Source organism: Topomyia yanbarensis, chromosome 3 (assembly GCF_030247195.1).
Source record: "Topomyia yanbarensis strain Yona2022 chromosome 3, ASM3024719v1, whole genome shotgun sequence".
Lineage (NCBI taxonomy): Eukaryota > Metazoa > Arthropoda > Insecta > Diptera > Culicidae > Topomyia > Topomyia yanbarensis.
Window position 1 is genome coordinate 256,725,123 of NC_080672.1, and position 17,975 is coordinate 256,743,097.

At 39.8% G+C, this 17,975-nt stretch overlaps 1 protein-coding gene across 4 annotated transcripts in view; it reads left to right on the plus strand.

Annotated features, from left to right (window-relative positions):
* The window catches only part of LOC131691842 (glucose-6-phosphate exchanger SLC37A2), a 54,514-nt gene that overhangs the window by 35,439 nt on the left and 1,100 nt on the right, over positions 1-17,975 (plus strand). For 3 of the 4 annotated variants that reach the window (XM_058978517.1, XM_058978516.1, XM_058978515.1), the window contains exons 3-8: positions 12,293-13,073; positions 13,148-13,195; positions 13,375-13,558; positions 13,624-13,772; positions 13,831-13,954; positions 17,834-17,911. In XM_058978517.1, the coding sequence (XP_058834500.1) occupies positions 12,293-13,073; positions 13,148-13,195; positions 13,375-13,558; positions 13,624-13,772; positions 13,831-13,954; positions 17,834-17,911 (1,364 nt within the window). The remainder of the gene's footprint in view (positions 1-12,292; positions 13,074-13,147; positions 13,196-13,374; positions 13,559-13,623; positions 13,773-13,830; positions 13,955-17,833; positions 17,912-17,975) is intronic. The other variant, XM_058978518.1, reaches the window with a different exon arrangement.

Genomic DNA, 17,975 nt, shown 5'->3' on the forward strand with positions numbered 1-17,975 from the left:
CTAATTACAAAATTTAAGTTGTACTTATACTCAAGAAAAATCTTTAAAAGAAGCTGATGTTATGCAAGCTGAGTGACGAGTTATCAAATGATTCAGTTATGTGTACTCCACCCAATCGACATCTTCTGACAACTGCTTTTAAGACAGATATACATGCAATCAAACTGGTATTAATAGTTTTCAATTTTACCTTTTGTTTTCAAGAAAATGATCCACTTTTTTTATTTTTTCCCATATTCCCGGGAAATTTCATATTTATTTCCCGAATCCCGGCAAGCTAAAAAACCGTCGGGAAATGGAAGCTCTAATGGTAACATGAATGGAACTCTAGTGATATGGGGAAACGGACTACCATCTGTACCATACACTAAAAATTAAGCATCAGATTCACGGTCCGCGCGCGATCGAACAAGAATACACGCTACATCATCATAAAATCGAAATTATACACGAGAAGTCATATACATGTGACAAACACCCTTTCGCGACCATCCACGGCACCTACACCCGCGATCTCGTAAACATGATAACACAATTAATTAAAATAGAGACGAAGCTAAAAGCGCTAATCGAGGGGTTTGACGTTATTGCAAACATCATCAAGCATGTTGCGTGCATCAGTGCTTAAGAACCTCTAACAAACAATAGCTGTAAGATGTTTACTGCATTATGCCTCGATAGTGGTGCATCGAGGAGACCGAGAGGGCTTATGGGCCTTTTTATGTTTTGTGTTTCTTCATACTCTGCACCGGCCCACACTAACGTTCAACCTTGTGCGCGCTGATGTGGCCGACTGGCGGGTCGACGTGGATTTACTTTTGCTGTTGGCCGTGTTTGCAGACATTGTTCCACAGTTTAATGGCAGTGTTCGTGGATGGGGCTCACAGCGGGGTGTCCATTTATCGGTCGACATCGTCGTCGTGCCCAAGCCAACAACAACAGGAAACTATTAGTGGTTATTTTGTAATAATTGTAGTCTATAGTACATACTAAAGTTGAATTGCTATGTTCTAGTCTTATGTCCATCAGTGTATGTATTCGTCTGAGTATTCGTGACTGCTGGGCCAAGGAACGATACAAGGAAGGATACAGAACTGGAGTATATGACAGAAAAGTGGATAATCCTTCCGGAGCTGAATTTGTTCATTCGATTCTATTCATTCGGGAAGATCAGATCGGATAAATTAAGGTACAATAATTTACCATTCAGCATAGCATGATGAAATTCTAACAGAATGTAATTGTCGTTAATGGTAAATAAGTATCACTTGCTGCACTACGCATGTATACCGTAATAGTATCGGTCAATTTATATTCTTTGTTAAGGAAATAATAGCTCGGCTGATTCAGATCAAGGAATGCGAAATCTAACAAATCTAAATGTTCATTTTAAAAGGGAATGCGCAGGCTCACCTGTGCGTGACAATCATGTCCAGGAGGTCATCGTCTTGCGGGTCGTCTTGGGACCAAATCAGTCACTGTGTCGTCTCCGGGCTGGCAACCCCTCTTTACAAAGCGGGCGCACTTGATTCCTTCTGCTGCTGCACGACGATGACGCGGATACTTTGCCCACAGTTGGTCCGTAGCCATCCCCAGCGACTTCACCTATGATACCGAAACACATGCGAGCAACGCGACCGGCCTCTTCTACCGATAACGACTATATTCGTAACACACCTCCGTCGCACAGAAGCCTAAGTATTTCTCGTGAAATAATTCTCGTCCCGCGGCTCACTAGCACTGAATGTATACGTCAAAAGAGACCACCGACCTCCATTTCGAAGAAGATTGTTCCTTTGCGGACGCGAAAGTCTCCGAACAAAACACAAAATGGAGTCACTGCTTTTGGTGCTGTTGCCGTCTAGTGCGAGACTTTTCTTCTCCTGGCAGGGGCATCGTTCTGAGCGCTAGGCAAACTTTTATCTCTGACGATTTAACCACGTTGATCACTTAACCTGTTCTCACGCCAAGTCCCTTGACTTAGAAGCCGTTCTCTTCATTAGAACATTGAATCGCGGCGGCACGTTGCCTAATGTCGAGAACACGTCGGAAAACTCCACTGCACCCGTGAAAATATTAGCAGCAAAAGTTGACCGGACCGATTCTCGCCGCCGTTTTTTCACCAACTCACATAATGATGGAGAACGACGCACTTCATTTTCTCCTCTTTCTGTATTTTTACGTGCTTCTTGACACGCACCAAGGCTAACGACCGCTTGTTTTAGCCTCCTGTCTCAGACTGACAACCTTTTTTGCTGTCATCACGTTTTCTAGTGATTAGTTTGCAAGCCAGCAATGTTAGTTTTGAAAAAAAGTCGTAAAATGGGCCTTCCTGCTGTGCACTCTAATCCAATAAGACTTACATGAACGTATGAATTACACATTTCTGTAACAACTTCTAATCAATCGCTTTCCATCTCTTTTTTTGCCTTTCCCATATAAAGAAAGGCTATGCAATCACTGTAAAAATCGACTTTTTAACCGAGGCCCGGAGGGCCGAGTGTCATACACCATTCGATTCAGTTCGTCGAGATCGGCAAATGTCTGTGTGTGTATGTATGTATGTGTGTGTGTGTGTATGTGTGTCTCATTTAAACTCACACAATTTTCTCAGAGATGGCTGAACCGATTTTCGCAAACTTAGTTTCACCTGAAAGGTATAACGCTCCCATAAGCTGCTATTGAATTTTTAGTTGATCCGACTTCCGGTTCCGGAGTTACGGGTTGAAGAGTGCGGTCACACAGCAAATTCCCATATAAACTGGTACCACCATGATGTTCAAATGATGTAAAACATATTAAAATTGATGTAACGTTACTCTAGTTTGCGGGTCTAGATCACTAATGATCAATCAAAGCAGCTTTGACCACATTGGCCACCTATGACGGTTCATGACGCCCCCGGGGAACCCGCCAAGTTCCTAAGCTAATATCACACCCATTCCCCACCGAATTCTCTACCGATTTTTACAAACTTGATTTCAAATGAAAGATACAGTAATACCAGCAGTCAATGCTGAATTTCATTCAGTTCTGACTCTTGCTTCCGGAGTTACAGGGGTGTTAGTAAGGATACGCTGGAATTTCCTATATAAATCGGTACAATCGTAATACCTCAGAGGCTAAAAACTATTGAAATGGTCACCAAATTACTTCTAATCGCAGATCTAGATCACTGATTGCCAATCAAACATTCTTTGAATATATTGTCCGCTATCGACGATTCCGGAAGTTCGGAATTCCGGGCATATTCTACAATTAAAGTCACATCGGTTCTTCGGTGATGACTGAACCGATTTTCTCAAACCAAGTCTCAAATGGAAAGCAAAATATGCAGTTGAGTATTCCGTCGCCGCGCCTCCCCCCCCCCCCCCCCGCCTTACCCTTACACCTCCTTCCTTCATCACTCCCCTCCCCTTGGACCACCCTCACGCCCGCATTTCCTTCATCCACCCCGTATACCGAAATAAGATGAAGGATTTCTGACGCTTCCTCCACTCCCACTCTACTAACCCCCCATTCCCTCCACTTTCAAACCCATTCCACTAACATTTGCCTTTCTCATATAGAAAGGTTATGCAGTTGCTCCAAAAACCGACTCTCTAACCGAGGACCGGAGGGCCGCGTCTCATATAACATTCGACTCAGTTCTCCGAGATCGCAAAATATCTGTGTGTATGTATGTATGTATGTATGTGTGTATGTGCGGATTTGTTAACAAAATGTCCACATCGGTTACTCGGAGTTGGCTGAACCGATTTTTACAAACTAAGATTCAAATGAAAGGTATAATATTCCCATAGGTTGCTATTGAATTTCATTTTCAACCGACATCTTGTTCCGGATTACGAGTTGAAGAGTATGGTTACAAAACAAAATTTGTTGATTTGTCCACATCGGTTTCTCGGAATTTTCTGAACCGATTTTGACAAACTTGATTTTAAATGAAAGGTTCATCAGCTGCTGTTGAATTTTGTATGGATCCGTGTTCTGGTTCCAGAATTACAGGATGATACGTACGATCACGCAGCAAATCCCGATTCTAACGAATTCTGCGATGAATGTAAGCAGGTGAAATTTTTTCCAAAATGTACACAACTGTTGAATTTGTAGGTCACCAACAGTCATTCAAAGTCTCTTTGGCCACACTGGCCATCATCGACGGATTCGGAAGCATACAAATTCAGAATAACGGTTATATTGGTTTCTCGAAAATGGCTAGACCGATTTGGTCAACTTAGTCTCAAATGGAAGGTGTTGCGTCCCTAGAAACTGATATTAAATTCCATCTCCATCCGACTTCCGGCTCCGGAGTTACGGGTTGTGGAGTGCGATCACATAGAAAACTCCGATTCAAACCGAAACCGCGATGAATGCAAAAAGGTGCTCTTCTATACACTTACCAAGTGTAATAAGAATGAAAGATATTTCCATAATGTTATATTGTACGAACCAGCTATTAAATCATAGTTTGGAGAAATGAGAAAGGCACAATTGCACCTCTAGGTGGATTAAAACAGGTTTTTATTCGGTATGTTACAATTCATTTTTACTATATTTTAAATTAGATTCATACTAACACTTGCACTTGCACAATTAATTGTATATCCGCGCATATATGTACAAACGTGCAAACGAAAGTGGCTTTCGCGATAGCGCAAACCTGGTCACAAACGCGAACATGCACTTGAAATTGTCTACACATATTTACGCCCGCGATTTCGCCAACATTAAAACAACCCGGTAATTAAGTGAACGTACTAGCGCTTATAAACTTACAAATGCGTTCTCAAGCATTATCTCGCGCTATCATGAATCGGTCACGCCCGGAAGTCTTTACCCTCCGTCCTAGCAGCCTAGACTAATGCCTTTAATTAGACCAATAAAAAATGACGCTCATATTCAGTAGACAACACGTTCCATGGCGACATGACCGGGAACTCTAGTGATGTGGGGAAACTAACTCTCTTTTCTACTATCTGTACCATGCGCTAAAAATTAAGAATCAGATTCACGGTCCGCGCGCGATCATTCAAGAATACACGCCAATATGCGAATGGCCACATGATTATAAAATCGAATATATACACGCGAAGTCACATACACGCGACAAACAAGTTAACATACAAATGCTTGAGACCTTCACGACCATCCACGGCACCTACACCCGCGATCTCGCAAACATGATAACATCCCAGTGATAAGGTGAACGTCTCAGCGCTTATAAATTTACAAACGTGATCTCAAGCGTGAACCTAAAACTCCCGCGCTCGCCCGATCATGAGGGTCACTTCCGGAAGTCTATTCTTGGTATCAGTAGACTATGTCCATGCCATCAATTGGACCAATTGTGTCCAACAAAAAAAACACCTTTAACAGGCCGACTAGGGGACCCGGGTATCCACAAATTGAAATGCTCACAACTATGGCTTTCTTTAACCGATTTGGACATTTGTTATGGAGCGCGTTTGTGTGCTATTGGTTGGGGATTGTCTGCCCACCAGATGGCGCTTCGGAACAAATTGTGTTTTCCTCCTATTTCGTTGAACGTCGCAGCAACGCGCGATGGGTATTAGCAGGTAACATATATAAATTCGCCAATCAATGCATTGTGTAGGGAAAACTGAATTTTACTAAAGGGGTTATGTATGTTGTGCTGAGTCAAAAAATTCGAAAAAATTTTTTTCGAATGGATTTGAAGTTCATACTCAATAGTGTTTACTCAAATTCCCAACGCGGCTGAGAACTAAGCACTGAAATTTCAGCTCTTGATATCTCGCTACCTTTGAAATGCATGCGTGCATAGCTCAAACTTTACTTCGATATCGACATTTTCTAAAGATGACTTCCCGTTAGTTTCTTTGATTTGAATTATTATCTTTAATCCTAATGCCAAAGAACAAATAAAAAACTCTCGAATCCCGTTAGGGAAAATTACTGGAATTTTCTTTTTCACGAAACTTTTCGATAACTTTCCGTCACTTCTATTAAACATTTTCAAATACTTTATAATTTACATAATCTTATTAGGAACAGTTGTTTAAGAAGCTTTTTAATATTGTGTAGGAAAAGCTGAAAATTTATGAATTTTCTCTATCTGCAACGTATAAACCCTTAAGTATACCAATTAATTTAGGATACCTTTTTAACATAAACTATCGCACGAATGGGAATAGGTTTGCCGAATTTTGGAAGAAGTCGACAAAAATAATCCCTTGAAAACTACCTAAAAAGTGGTGTAGTTCGATGCAATTGAAAGAAAATATCCTCAGAAAATGGGATGTACCTATTACTGTGAATAATAAATATAGTAAAGACCCGGTTTTATCATCTCCATGGTGTATTTTAGGCTGACAAAATGAGGACATTAACTAAATCGCGACATTTTTTTCTTCATAATAAACTGAAGCTGTTAAAATATTCTTCCCTTCACTTGATGTAGTCTGTTTATTGTTGTTTCTAGTCTTCTAGCGCAAAAATTTTTAAATATTGATTTTTTTATTTTTGCATATTTGCATCTTTAAGATAAGGAAAACAATATCAAAAGAAAGAGCATATTGTATGCTTTAAATTCTCCGAAGATACTATTGACCTAAAATTATCCGTTTTGGCGCTAATAATACATTGAATGTTTTTGGTCTTATTTCTGGCTATGGGAAATGGTAAAAATCTTTCGTCCGCATTTAATGTTAAATATCTCTTTTGATACTAGTCCGATTTCAACATCTATAGTTCGTTCGAAAGGTATTCGTATAAGCTGTCTAAAAATATATTAATTGTTTAGTTACATCGTCAATTTCGGCTGCAAAATTCAAAAAACGGTAAGAACGCGATTTTTGCACCTTCAAGCATTCATATCTTGGAAACTAAACATCAAAATCAAAAACCATTTAATAGCGTTCTGTCTGGGTGACCTTTCATTTAAAATTGGTTTGGATAAGATCGGTTCAGCCGTTGCTGAGAAACACGAATGAGAGTTTGCCGGTTACATACACACACACAGACTTGTTATAAACACTTCAACACACAATGAGGGCTGCTATCCCTCCCTCAGGATGAGGTAGAAAAGAATGATGCAATGGGAGCATCTCTACCATTGTGTGTGAGGACCCGAAAAATGAGAGAGTTCCTCTCTTGCTCAACGAAATGATGTGGAAAAATATTTTATTACGCATGGGATATTTGCTCCGTGGAGGAGAGTGGGCTACACCTCATGATGATTCAAGAGGAGTTTGTGATGTCCTCACACGCCTTGTGAAGAGGTAATGATTAGTTGCTATGAGGTTTTGTTATATGGGTTTGATGCGTGTGCAAAGTTTATTTCTGATATATATTTTTGTTTTTGAAATGAATGTATAGTTAAGCGTTGCATGAAGCAATTCAACTGTTTAAATATATACATAGTTTTCAAATATGTATAGGGTCATGAGCCTCTTTTCACCCTATTACAATTAGCTCTTAACCCATTTGAAACCATTGGTTAGAGTAGCGTTTGCCATATATTTGTACTATCTTTTGACTTTTGGGCACCAGATTAGAGTTTTCGTTGCACTCAAACAGAAGTATTCCACCATTCTCGGGCCATTCATTATTTTACTAGTGGTTCTTAGGAACGAAGCCAACGTGTTGGTGCCAATTTATAGAAATTTCATCGATTGTAGGCTTCGTAAGTGATAAAATAGTACAGTACCCTCCTTAAGGGGCCATAATTTGCCAAGCGATATATTATTAAAATATAATACTCGTTTAGGAAGAAGTAGTTAGGTATCAAAAATTGCTACGTTTTTTGACGTATGGCACCTAGGGTTCGTCGCGGTTGCGGTAATTACCGCAACCGCGCGGTGTTTACCGCACCCGCACCGCAAAAGCAGCGGTGCGGTGAGACACTTTTTCTCGCGGATGCGGTGCGGGAAATGAGCTTTTACCGCGCAATATTACCGCAACCGCACTTCAAAAAATAATTGATAAAGTCTGCAGTCTGCATTAAAAAGTGGATTAAAGCTATGACTTTTACCATTTAAGAAGGACGCAACTAGATTGATTTTCTGAACGAATACTTAGCAATGTCATTATTAGGAACATCTCTCTCTCTCTCTCTCTCTCTCTCTCTCTCTCTCTCTCTCTCAGAACGTTGGAGTTTTATTTATTACCCTACAATAGAGAAACATGATAAACATTTAATTGCTCTAATTTCCATAGACTTGACAATGATTTGAAAAGAAATCTGAATATAATCTGTATTCGACCCATCGCTACTTGATTTTTTACATTTTGGTCATTCAAACATGATAAAACATACTGTTACTAAGCAATAAAATCTATAAGCTGTGTCCAATATAATTTGGCACCATTATTTTAACGACATATTTTGAAAACTATTTATTTTATACTTCAAAGAAAAAAATTACAAATAAACCTTTTCAAATACATAAAACGCAAAATCCAATCATTGAAAAACAATTGAATTTTACTGTCAAACCCAATTACAAAATGCATCATTTCTCCTGATTCCTCTTAGAAATCGTGGAATTATGAATCGTTTTCGATGACATTGTCTCAACTGTGAATTTTGGTTAATTTGGAGAATTTAGAGATGGACTAATGATAAAAACAATCCAAAGAATGTAATTATCATCATCAAACCAAACGAATTCGAAGGAATTTTTTTCGCGTGCGTCCATTGTTTGCCCAACTGGGAACATTTTCTACCAAATTAACAAATAATATTTTTCAGTTAGGAGTATTTTGTAACATTTTGAAAGTAAAGCTTTCGAAGTTAGTGTAGGGCATTGCGATTTTTTTTTGTGTTTCTCAAAGTCTCCCTCAAGGTCTTCCTTCATATTGTGACAAGTCAAAGTTAGCCCAGATGCCAAATTTTGCATAGTTTGGACAGTTTTTGTCTTAATTGAAAATTTATCTCGAAACTTTAACGTAGGGGTTTTTACATAGAATCTGTATACAAAGTTTGAAAGAAATCGGTTAAGTAGTTTTTGAATGGCAGGTAACACCGCAAATCATGTTTTTTCAGAGACGTTCTACAAAAAGCTTCGTCACCGAGTCGTTTGTCGATATTTTTGCATGGAAAAATTACAGCATGTTATTGAAATGATACACTATAATGTACAAAAGTTTTGATCAGTTCACTTCACTCAAAGTTTAAAAAAATCGAGAAAAAGTGTTTTTTCACGCCAAAACCCTCACCCCTCTTAATAAAACTTGCAAATTTGAATATTTTCATAAAAGTTACATTCTGAGGAGTCCGTCAAAGATAATTTTCGTGTAAATAAGAATAACATTTTACTATATATGGCTACTCAAAACAAATGAATAATTTTTCAACACAATTTTTAAAATACATGATTTTTACCGCATTACCGCGCGGTGCGGTGCGGTAAATGCAATGCGGTTGCGGTAAGCGGTGCGGTTTTATTATTTTTTTTGCGGTTGCGGTGCGGACTATCCATTTACCGCCCACATCCGCACCGCGACGAATCCTAATGGCACCCATAGCTAAGCTAAAACGTGACACACATGTTTCTATTGAAGCAAACCGTTTATTCGTTACGCACTGTCCAGGTGGATTAAGAATTTGTTACCAAAACTTCATCATAACTCATTTCACGGTGCTATAGTGATTTTTTAACTTTTCAAGTGAACTAGCATAGGTTATAGTGCAACACAAAATGTTTTGAAAAATGTTGCATGCCCCCAAATTGATTTATAACAGAATTAAATGTTCTTCCGAATTCTTATTAGAACCATAAAGTGCCTTTGGAAGAATGTTGAACCATTTGCATATTTGTCATGAAAAAAATGCAAAACATGACAATTTTCTTATTATTGTCGCAATTTAGCACAATATTTCTTGCATAACAGAATAATACAGCATACCTTTGGAAAGGTGCAATTGTTCTCTTTAGAACTTTCTAGAAATCGGCTAAGTCTAGACAACGTAATTAATGTTTTGGTGCCAAAGGTCTCAGAAAATGTTTTTTGCTATAAGTGAAGATGATAAGGAGTAATGAGAGCAGCCTTTATTTTTTCAAATTTTTCATTGCACTTTGAAGGCAATTCATTCGTTAAGAAATCGGTTAACATGTTATTTAAAAAATAATAATGATGTAGCACTCCCGTAAACTCTAAACGATTAGTATAGGAGGTTTTAAGTTAGTGTGTACACCGCATTTTTTCGAGTTTCCTCCTGAAAATTCAATGCCACTCACCCAATTTTTAATACTTTACAATGAAAATTTACAAATGTCAATCAATCTGTTTAAAACATTATTTCTCTTCTAGGGGGATTATTTAGTGAAATCAGTATCAAAATAAGAAGCTTCGTCTTCTGCTCCGAATATAGGGAAAAGAGGTAAACCTCTTACAAACCTATAACTAAACTATTTATGGAGAAGCGTTTCGAGTACGAAAACAAAATTTGTGAATCTGATTGAATTGGTATGAAAGCTGTAAAATGTTCGTATTTAAGTGCAACGAAATTGCCTTACCTTTTAATCCAATACGTTGAACAAAGATGGGAAAAACTGCTCTAACCAACGGCTACAAATTAGTAGGGTGATAATAGAAACAGGCCGAAAATAGGCTCATTACCCTAGCGTTGAAAGATAATCAGAATAGCATAAAATTTTCGACTATATATAATTTTAAATATTGCTGTCGATAAATATCTCATTTTAAAAATGTATTGCCCATTGGAAATTAATCCGCACAAACTTTCTACTTTGACATTTAGTAATAAATAAACACAAACAACTATTTTTAAAAACTTCATTACTTGGAAACTAACCGGCCAAAACAATCTATAATAGAGATAAAAACGAAACTATTTGATAAAAACATTTTTTTTAAATTTTATTGAGAAAGAACGCTAGAATAGAATCGAATATTTTGCACCCGTTTTACTTGGAAGCGATTTCATGTTGTATTAGATTTCAAAATCAGAATATTTATCTTTTATTATGGTGTTATTGAGTTTGACGAATAGGATTAATTTTAAATTTTCCGAGCTTAGTGTTGTCTGATCGTTAGTATTTTAGTTAGGCCACTGAATCCTCGCTCAATTGAAACCTGTGCTCAAGGCCGTTTGCCACAGTAGAGTCAAAACTGGGTCCTCCAGCCTCTTACATTCCCACCACATGATGATATCCATATTCCACGAAGCACTGATCTACACCACGAAAATTATTCTTATATCCCCACCCCATCCTACGCAGCAGACAAAATTCCATTAAAACAAGAGAGGGAAACAATCACTCTCGCGCTCCACACTCTCAGCATTTTGGAAGAGGGATTCCAACCCATCTTCAATCAGTTTTACGCTCTCGCCTCTCCTGTGTGATGCACATAACATCCTCTAATCATTGAACAAGTCATCACCTCTGATGATGAGTTTGCTTGTTGAGTGGGAGAAGAGTTTTTTTCTGCTATTGGAGAGGTGTGTGAAGTCCTCCTCAGAATACTGATACCTCACCTCATTTTTGCATCATGAGTGATGCTCCAGCAAGCCTGCACACACACAGACATTGTCCCAAATCGTCGAGCTAAGTCGATTGGTATATAAGACTCGGCCCTCCGGGCCTCGGAAAAAAATCTTGAAAGTTTGAGCGAATTCTATACATTTCTTTTCTAAGAAATGTAAAACATGACCCGTAGTTTAATATAAAGTTTGTAATGCTTATTGTTATTATAATATTAGATAAGATGTGTTATTTTAGGATGTAATTTATATAGCTATAAGTAATTATGTATCATTTGGATTATGCCATATCTGTTGGTACGAAAAGACGAGGTGGTTTTGCGCCCATTTGAGAAAGAATGCGTATGTTTTCTCATCTCAAGAGGGTTTTTTCAGCTCGAATAAATAATAAAGAATAAAGAATAAGGAAAGAACTGGCTGGTGCCGAGTAATGTCTCGGTTAGCCAAGCACAGAAGCTTTGGGTCGTTGACAAGCATAGCGAAACGAACTGTCTTTTAGCATGAAAGACTGCGAGTATGCAACCTTTGGAAAGGTCGCATGATTTATGTAATTTATGCAGCTGCTACGCGTTTGCTACATTAGATTCAAATTTTTATTTTTATTTACCGTTCAATCGTTGATTCGATTCTTCGTGTTGTGTAATCTATATCACAAACCACTCGCTTTGAATAAAAAGCATCCACCTTTCAATCCAATTTATATCGATAAAAGTATAACCCTTCTTCTCAGCTCTATGACCAAATATTTCAATATGTACAGCCAATCTTAACCAAACATTATACATTTTCTACTGCTTTCAGGTTCAAATGCTCAGTACTCACGTTAACATATCTAGCGTACATGTGTTACCACATGACGAGGAAGCCCATTTCCGTCGTTAAGTCGGTACTGCATCGAAACTGTTCCGGCGTTCGATTACCACCAGAGTTCATACATAATGTCGGTGAACCACCAAACGACAGCACCTGGTGCGATTATCCTCCATTCGATGGGCCCGACTCTGCAGCGCTGCTTGGTTCGTTGGACTCCTCGTTTCTGTTCAGCTATGCAATAGCGATGTTCTTTTCGGGGTTCATAGCGGAACGGGTGTCACTGCGTTATTTTCTATCGCTTGGAATGCTGTTTTCCGGCATTTTTTGCTATCTGTTCGGCGTGGCCAAAGTGTACGACATTCACTCAATGGCATATTTCGTGTTCGTGCAAGCGATGGCCGGAATGTTCCAAACAACCGGGTGGCCAGGCGTTGTGACTATTGTAGGACGTTGGTTCGGAAAATCAAAGCGTGGGTTGATCTTTGGCATCTGGAACAGTCACACGTCGATTGGAAACATTCTGGGTTCCTTGATAGCGGCTCACTATGTGGAAAGTGACTGGGCCATGTCGTTCATCGTGCCAGGGTTTTTGATGGGTGTGTTTGGGTTTGTTATGTTTTTGTTTCTGGTGGATCGGCCTGAGATTGTTGACTGTCAGGAAAAAGTTGGAGATAGAAAGAATGGCTTCAGGAGGCTAGAGGATGGTAGATCTGGAGATTCGGCAGGGAATTCTGATACCGATGAGGTTGCTATTACTAACAGCGAACAGGTAAGGTGATTGTTCACTACTTGTAAACTATGTTAAAGCTTTTTTGTTTATTTGCATGATATTAACACCTGTAGGAAAATTCTTCATTAAGAAGCTTACGTGGCAGCTATTATTCTAACGTAGTAAGTGCATGGTAGATACGTTATACAACTAAAGAAAAATAGGGCATATGTTTTACGTTGATCATTATGAGAGTGTCAACTACAAGCAGTTGCCTTATCTGCTAACCTAAATTTTACATCGGTTTTTATGTAGCTAAGTATTGCAGGTTTCCTGTATTCAGTAAACATTTTGTTTTCAGGATGTTAACGAACGCACACCAATTATAGGCAGTATTAATCGGGCACCGATGCAAGAAGACGCAATCGGTTTTGCCGGAGCACTCAAAATTCCAGGTGTTATCGAGTTCTCCCTCAGTCTTTTTTTCTCGAAATTGGTTAGCTATACATTTCTCTTCTGGCTTCCACTGTACATTCAGTCCTCCAGTAAGTCAACAAAAAATCGATTGAAAGTAAGCAGGATGATTATCTAACCGACATTTTCTTCACAGCGACGATGGGTGCAGAATTAAGTGCGGATATATCGACATTGTTCGATATTGGGGGCATCGTTGGTGCTATTGCGGCTGGTATGATCTCTGACTCGACTGGAATGTCTGCGAGCACTTGCACTGGAATGCTGTTGTTAGCTGCTCCGACTGTGAGTTTCATTCAATTATTTTGTCTCATACAGCATAATACAGTGTTTTTACTTTCAGTTGCTTATTTATCAAAAGTGGGGTGCGATCTCATTGTCCGTTAACATCTGCCTACTCTTTTTGACAGGAGTACTAGTGAACGGTCCTTATGCACTTATAACTACTTCCGTCAGTGCTGAGTTAGGTAAGGCAATCTTTATATATTGATTTATATATACGCATAAATGTCCCATGTGCTATGGGATTCCCTATACGTATGGGACAATTATGCGTAGAGCGCAGTTAACGTCCGGTGAAATTTTCTATTTGTCGAAGGATCACCGGTGCAAATATGTTGACTGACTTTTTAGAAATTTTCCAATCTAAATAAGAATCTTTGTCGTTTGTATATTCAACTGTGAGGGTGTGGTAACCAGACAGAATATCAAAATCAGACCAGGAATGTGGTACATCTAACTCAATTTACCCCAAGAGGACGTTTATCATAAGATAGCACAACAGCGACGATATGTCAGGGACATACAATACACAGTAGCCTCTGCCTCATACATAATTAGCAGTGTTTAATCATCGGGCTTGCGGGGTGCTTCTAGTGTAGTGATCCTACTGCCACTTTCATGGATCGCTCGAGACGTTTCCAAGCGGGGCATACCGGGTGGAATAAATTTCCAACACTAGTAAATGTGGCAGTCGAAAGGCCTCGGAAGGCCTCCCCCAGCGCCCGATCCGGATGTGGCGATGATCCCGCTGGGTGGGAGGTAGACTGGCGGATTGTGGTGGTAGAAGCGCCACGAGAGAACCTTCCCAGCACCGGGTCCGGGTGTCGCGGAAGGTCCACTGAGCAGTGCTGGTATATGGATGATGTGAGGTCAACCCGATCGCCTTCTGCCTTAGCTGAGTTCGAGAAAATTGGCATTTGGTCTTTGTGCACCTCGTTTGCTAGTGTTTCCCGAATTGAGGAGGACAAGTTGTGTCGTCGCAGGTTTTCGAACTCCCGGTAGTTTATGAATATGTGCTCCACCGTGAGTCTTGTGTTCTGCATACTGGAGAGTTGACGAGGGTGATGGTGTGAGCATGGGTGATCTTCGTATAACCCACGCGGAGGCGGGAAAGGGTTCTTTGTCGGAAGCCATTCGGGCTTCTGATCCCCCCAAATTTCTTTCGAATGCGGCTCATGAGTTTAATTCTCCAGTTGTTTGTCTTCCCAGAACCTGTTGAATCCGTCTAGCAGCACTCGCTTGGCAACTGGAGGTTGATGCATTAACAGGGGATAGTCGAAGTCATCGAGTCCGACAGAATTGCCCTGTGCTGTACAGTGGCGATTTTTACACCTGAGAAAGGTTTATTGTAATTCTGGCTTGCATCTGACTTGAATGTTGTAGGGGTGGCTTCTATGGCCCTCTTCGTTTTTAGAAAGAAGTGTGGGAGACAGGAGTCCCCCGAGATCCAGGCGAAATGTTTCCCGATTTCGTATACAATTTCATAGGGCTCAACTGCTGTGGTACCGTTGCACGTTATTGCAAAGCCGTTTTGTTTACTTTTGTCACTTAGTATATTTACCCTTCTCCACAGTTTCACAATCGACGAGTGAGAATTTATCCCGTCCAGGAAGGCCGCCCAGCTGGTCTCCTTGGCTTTCGCGATGACCAGCCTAGCCTGATTCCTAAAGCGCTGAAAACCCGCTAATCTCTCATCCCATCGTGATGGTCAGGGTAGGGGGGCGGGTATTTTAAGTGCTCGAAGAGCTTTTCGTAGGTTTTTGATTGCCTTCGCTACTTCTGGGCTTCACCAGTGAACCGCCCGGTTTGATGGTGCTCCGGTAGTTCGGGATATGCACGATCTCATGATCCAGAATGAAATCTGCGAGCTCCTCTGGGGAGTAATTGCGGCCTCTATCGAGGGAATCCGAAACTTTGTCATCGTAGGTGGGCCAATCCGCCCGATAGTAGATCCAACGACGACGTCGATGGGGACATCCGACCATGAGAAATTACAATAAGGAAATGATTGCTGTTTCCAATGTCACCGCGATGGCACCATTTTATTGGGCCCCACGTTGTGTGATGCGTCTTGAAGTCACCCATTAGCAGGAAGGGAGTTTGCAGTTACTTTAAGAGATTCCGCAATTTATTTCCGACGTCTTTTACTTCCTGAGTGATGTATAAAGATGCCGCTGCACCGGCAAGCATCGACGACTTATCTTACAGGAAAGTTGACCTTTCTGGCGACCACAATCAAGTCGGTGTCCAGTTTCACCAACTCAGACGGCAGCTCTGGTTCCTAGCCCGACCACCTGATAGAGGTTCGACCCTTTAGCTAAATCCCAAGTATAACGATGCCCGGACCACGGTGATGTTTCCAGATCACCTATTATGTGTGTCATGCGTTGGAAGTCACCTAGGTTAGCTCTCAGGGCGTTGGTGTTCCTCTGAATGACCAGTGTGTAGTTTATTCCTCTGGGTGGGGGTCTGAGCTACGGTTGGGACTACGATTCCTCGTCGGTCTGCTATGCAGATGCAGATTTTGCTGTTATTGCTGACCCCGTATGAATCCGAGCAAACGAGCAATTCTAGTAACAAGCTGGGTGGAACAGGTATAGTTACTCCATTGCGTTTTCATTGACATCTGTGCTTTGAGCTTTGCTGTTGGCTGTTTTCGGCCAATTTGAGACTAAGAGAAACGAAAGCGATGAAATTGAAAGACGGATAGGTATTTTAGAGCGAATCAATTAGAAACTTAGAACGGCATGATTGTGTCGTATAGCACTACCTACATCCGCTACCTCAAATTACACATGCTGGGATCTAAGCTTCTTTCTCGTCATGTTGCTAGTTCACTGTAAGGTAAGGGACTCCGGCACCATTGCGTCTAACAAGCAGCCACTCACACCTACATATAAACCGAAAACAGCCATGCAAACAACCAATAGCGAAGATACAAAAACTTCGACAAGCGCTTCCAAGCCAACAATCAACATCACCACTAAATAAGCCATTATCTTTGAAGATGGGTTTACAACAGGGATCCATAAGAGCAAGAAATAAATAAGAACTTCTGACTGTGAACAGAAAGAAAGCAGTATCGATTACGGCACGGACGTGAACGAACACGCGAGAGAAGGCTAAGCGAGCGGACAAGGCAGAACTGCTGCGGATAATGCAATTAATGCTTCACCGCCAAGGAAGAGGGTCTGAACACGCAGAAGCATATTGCAAGATCCGGTAGACATATTTTAATATTTGTTATACTTACTTATTATAAAATAAAATTATTATAAAAGATCCAGGGTGAGTTGGGTTAACGCGTTGACACGTATCAAAGAAACCTATCTATCTATCTATCTATCTATCTATCTATCTATCTATCTATCTATATATATATATATATATATATATATATATATATATATATATATATATATATATATATATATATATATATATATATATATATATATATATATATATATATATATATATATATATATATATATATATATATAAAAGTCAATGTTTGTATGTATATGATTTATGGACTCCCAAACGGCTTAACCGATTGCCGTCAAAATTTATACATAGTAGGCATTTGTTCTGGAGCGTGTTTGTGTGCTATTGGTTGGAGAATATCTGCCCGCCAGATGGCGCTTTAGAACAAATTGTGTTTTCCTCATATTTCGTTGATAGTCGCAGCAACGCGCGATGGGTATTAGCTAGTTAAAAATAATACTAACTTTGAAAAAGTTCGGTGACCCTTCATTCTTCATTCATTGATTCTTTTATCGTAAGAAATTCATGAAAGTAAGGGCGAAAATAAGACCCGAAAATAGATCTAAATAACTGAATCTGCGGGAGTACGGATTACGGATCGACCACCTTACCTCGTAAAATCGCTTTTATGCGTCCGATCTTTTCTGATTCGACATTTAACTCCAACGATTTTTTTTAATTAAAAGAATCGATTTGGCAAAATCGATTTTATTTTTCAAGAAGCCCATCTAGGCAAATAAAAATTGAAGCCAGAAAAACTTACTGCACTTATCAAATTGATGTAATTCTATTTTCAGGTCAGCATAGCTCATTGAACGGGAACGCAAAGGCTTTAGCCACAGTTACGGCTATCATTGATGGAACTGGTTCCATTGGTAAGTATTCATTACGATCACCATACTATACCAAAATCATTTGAAAAGACATACTCAAAATGAC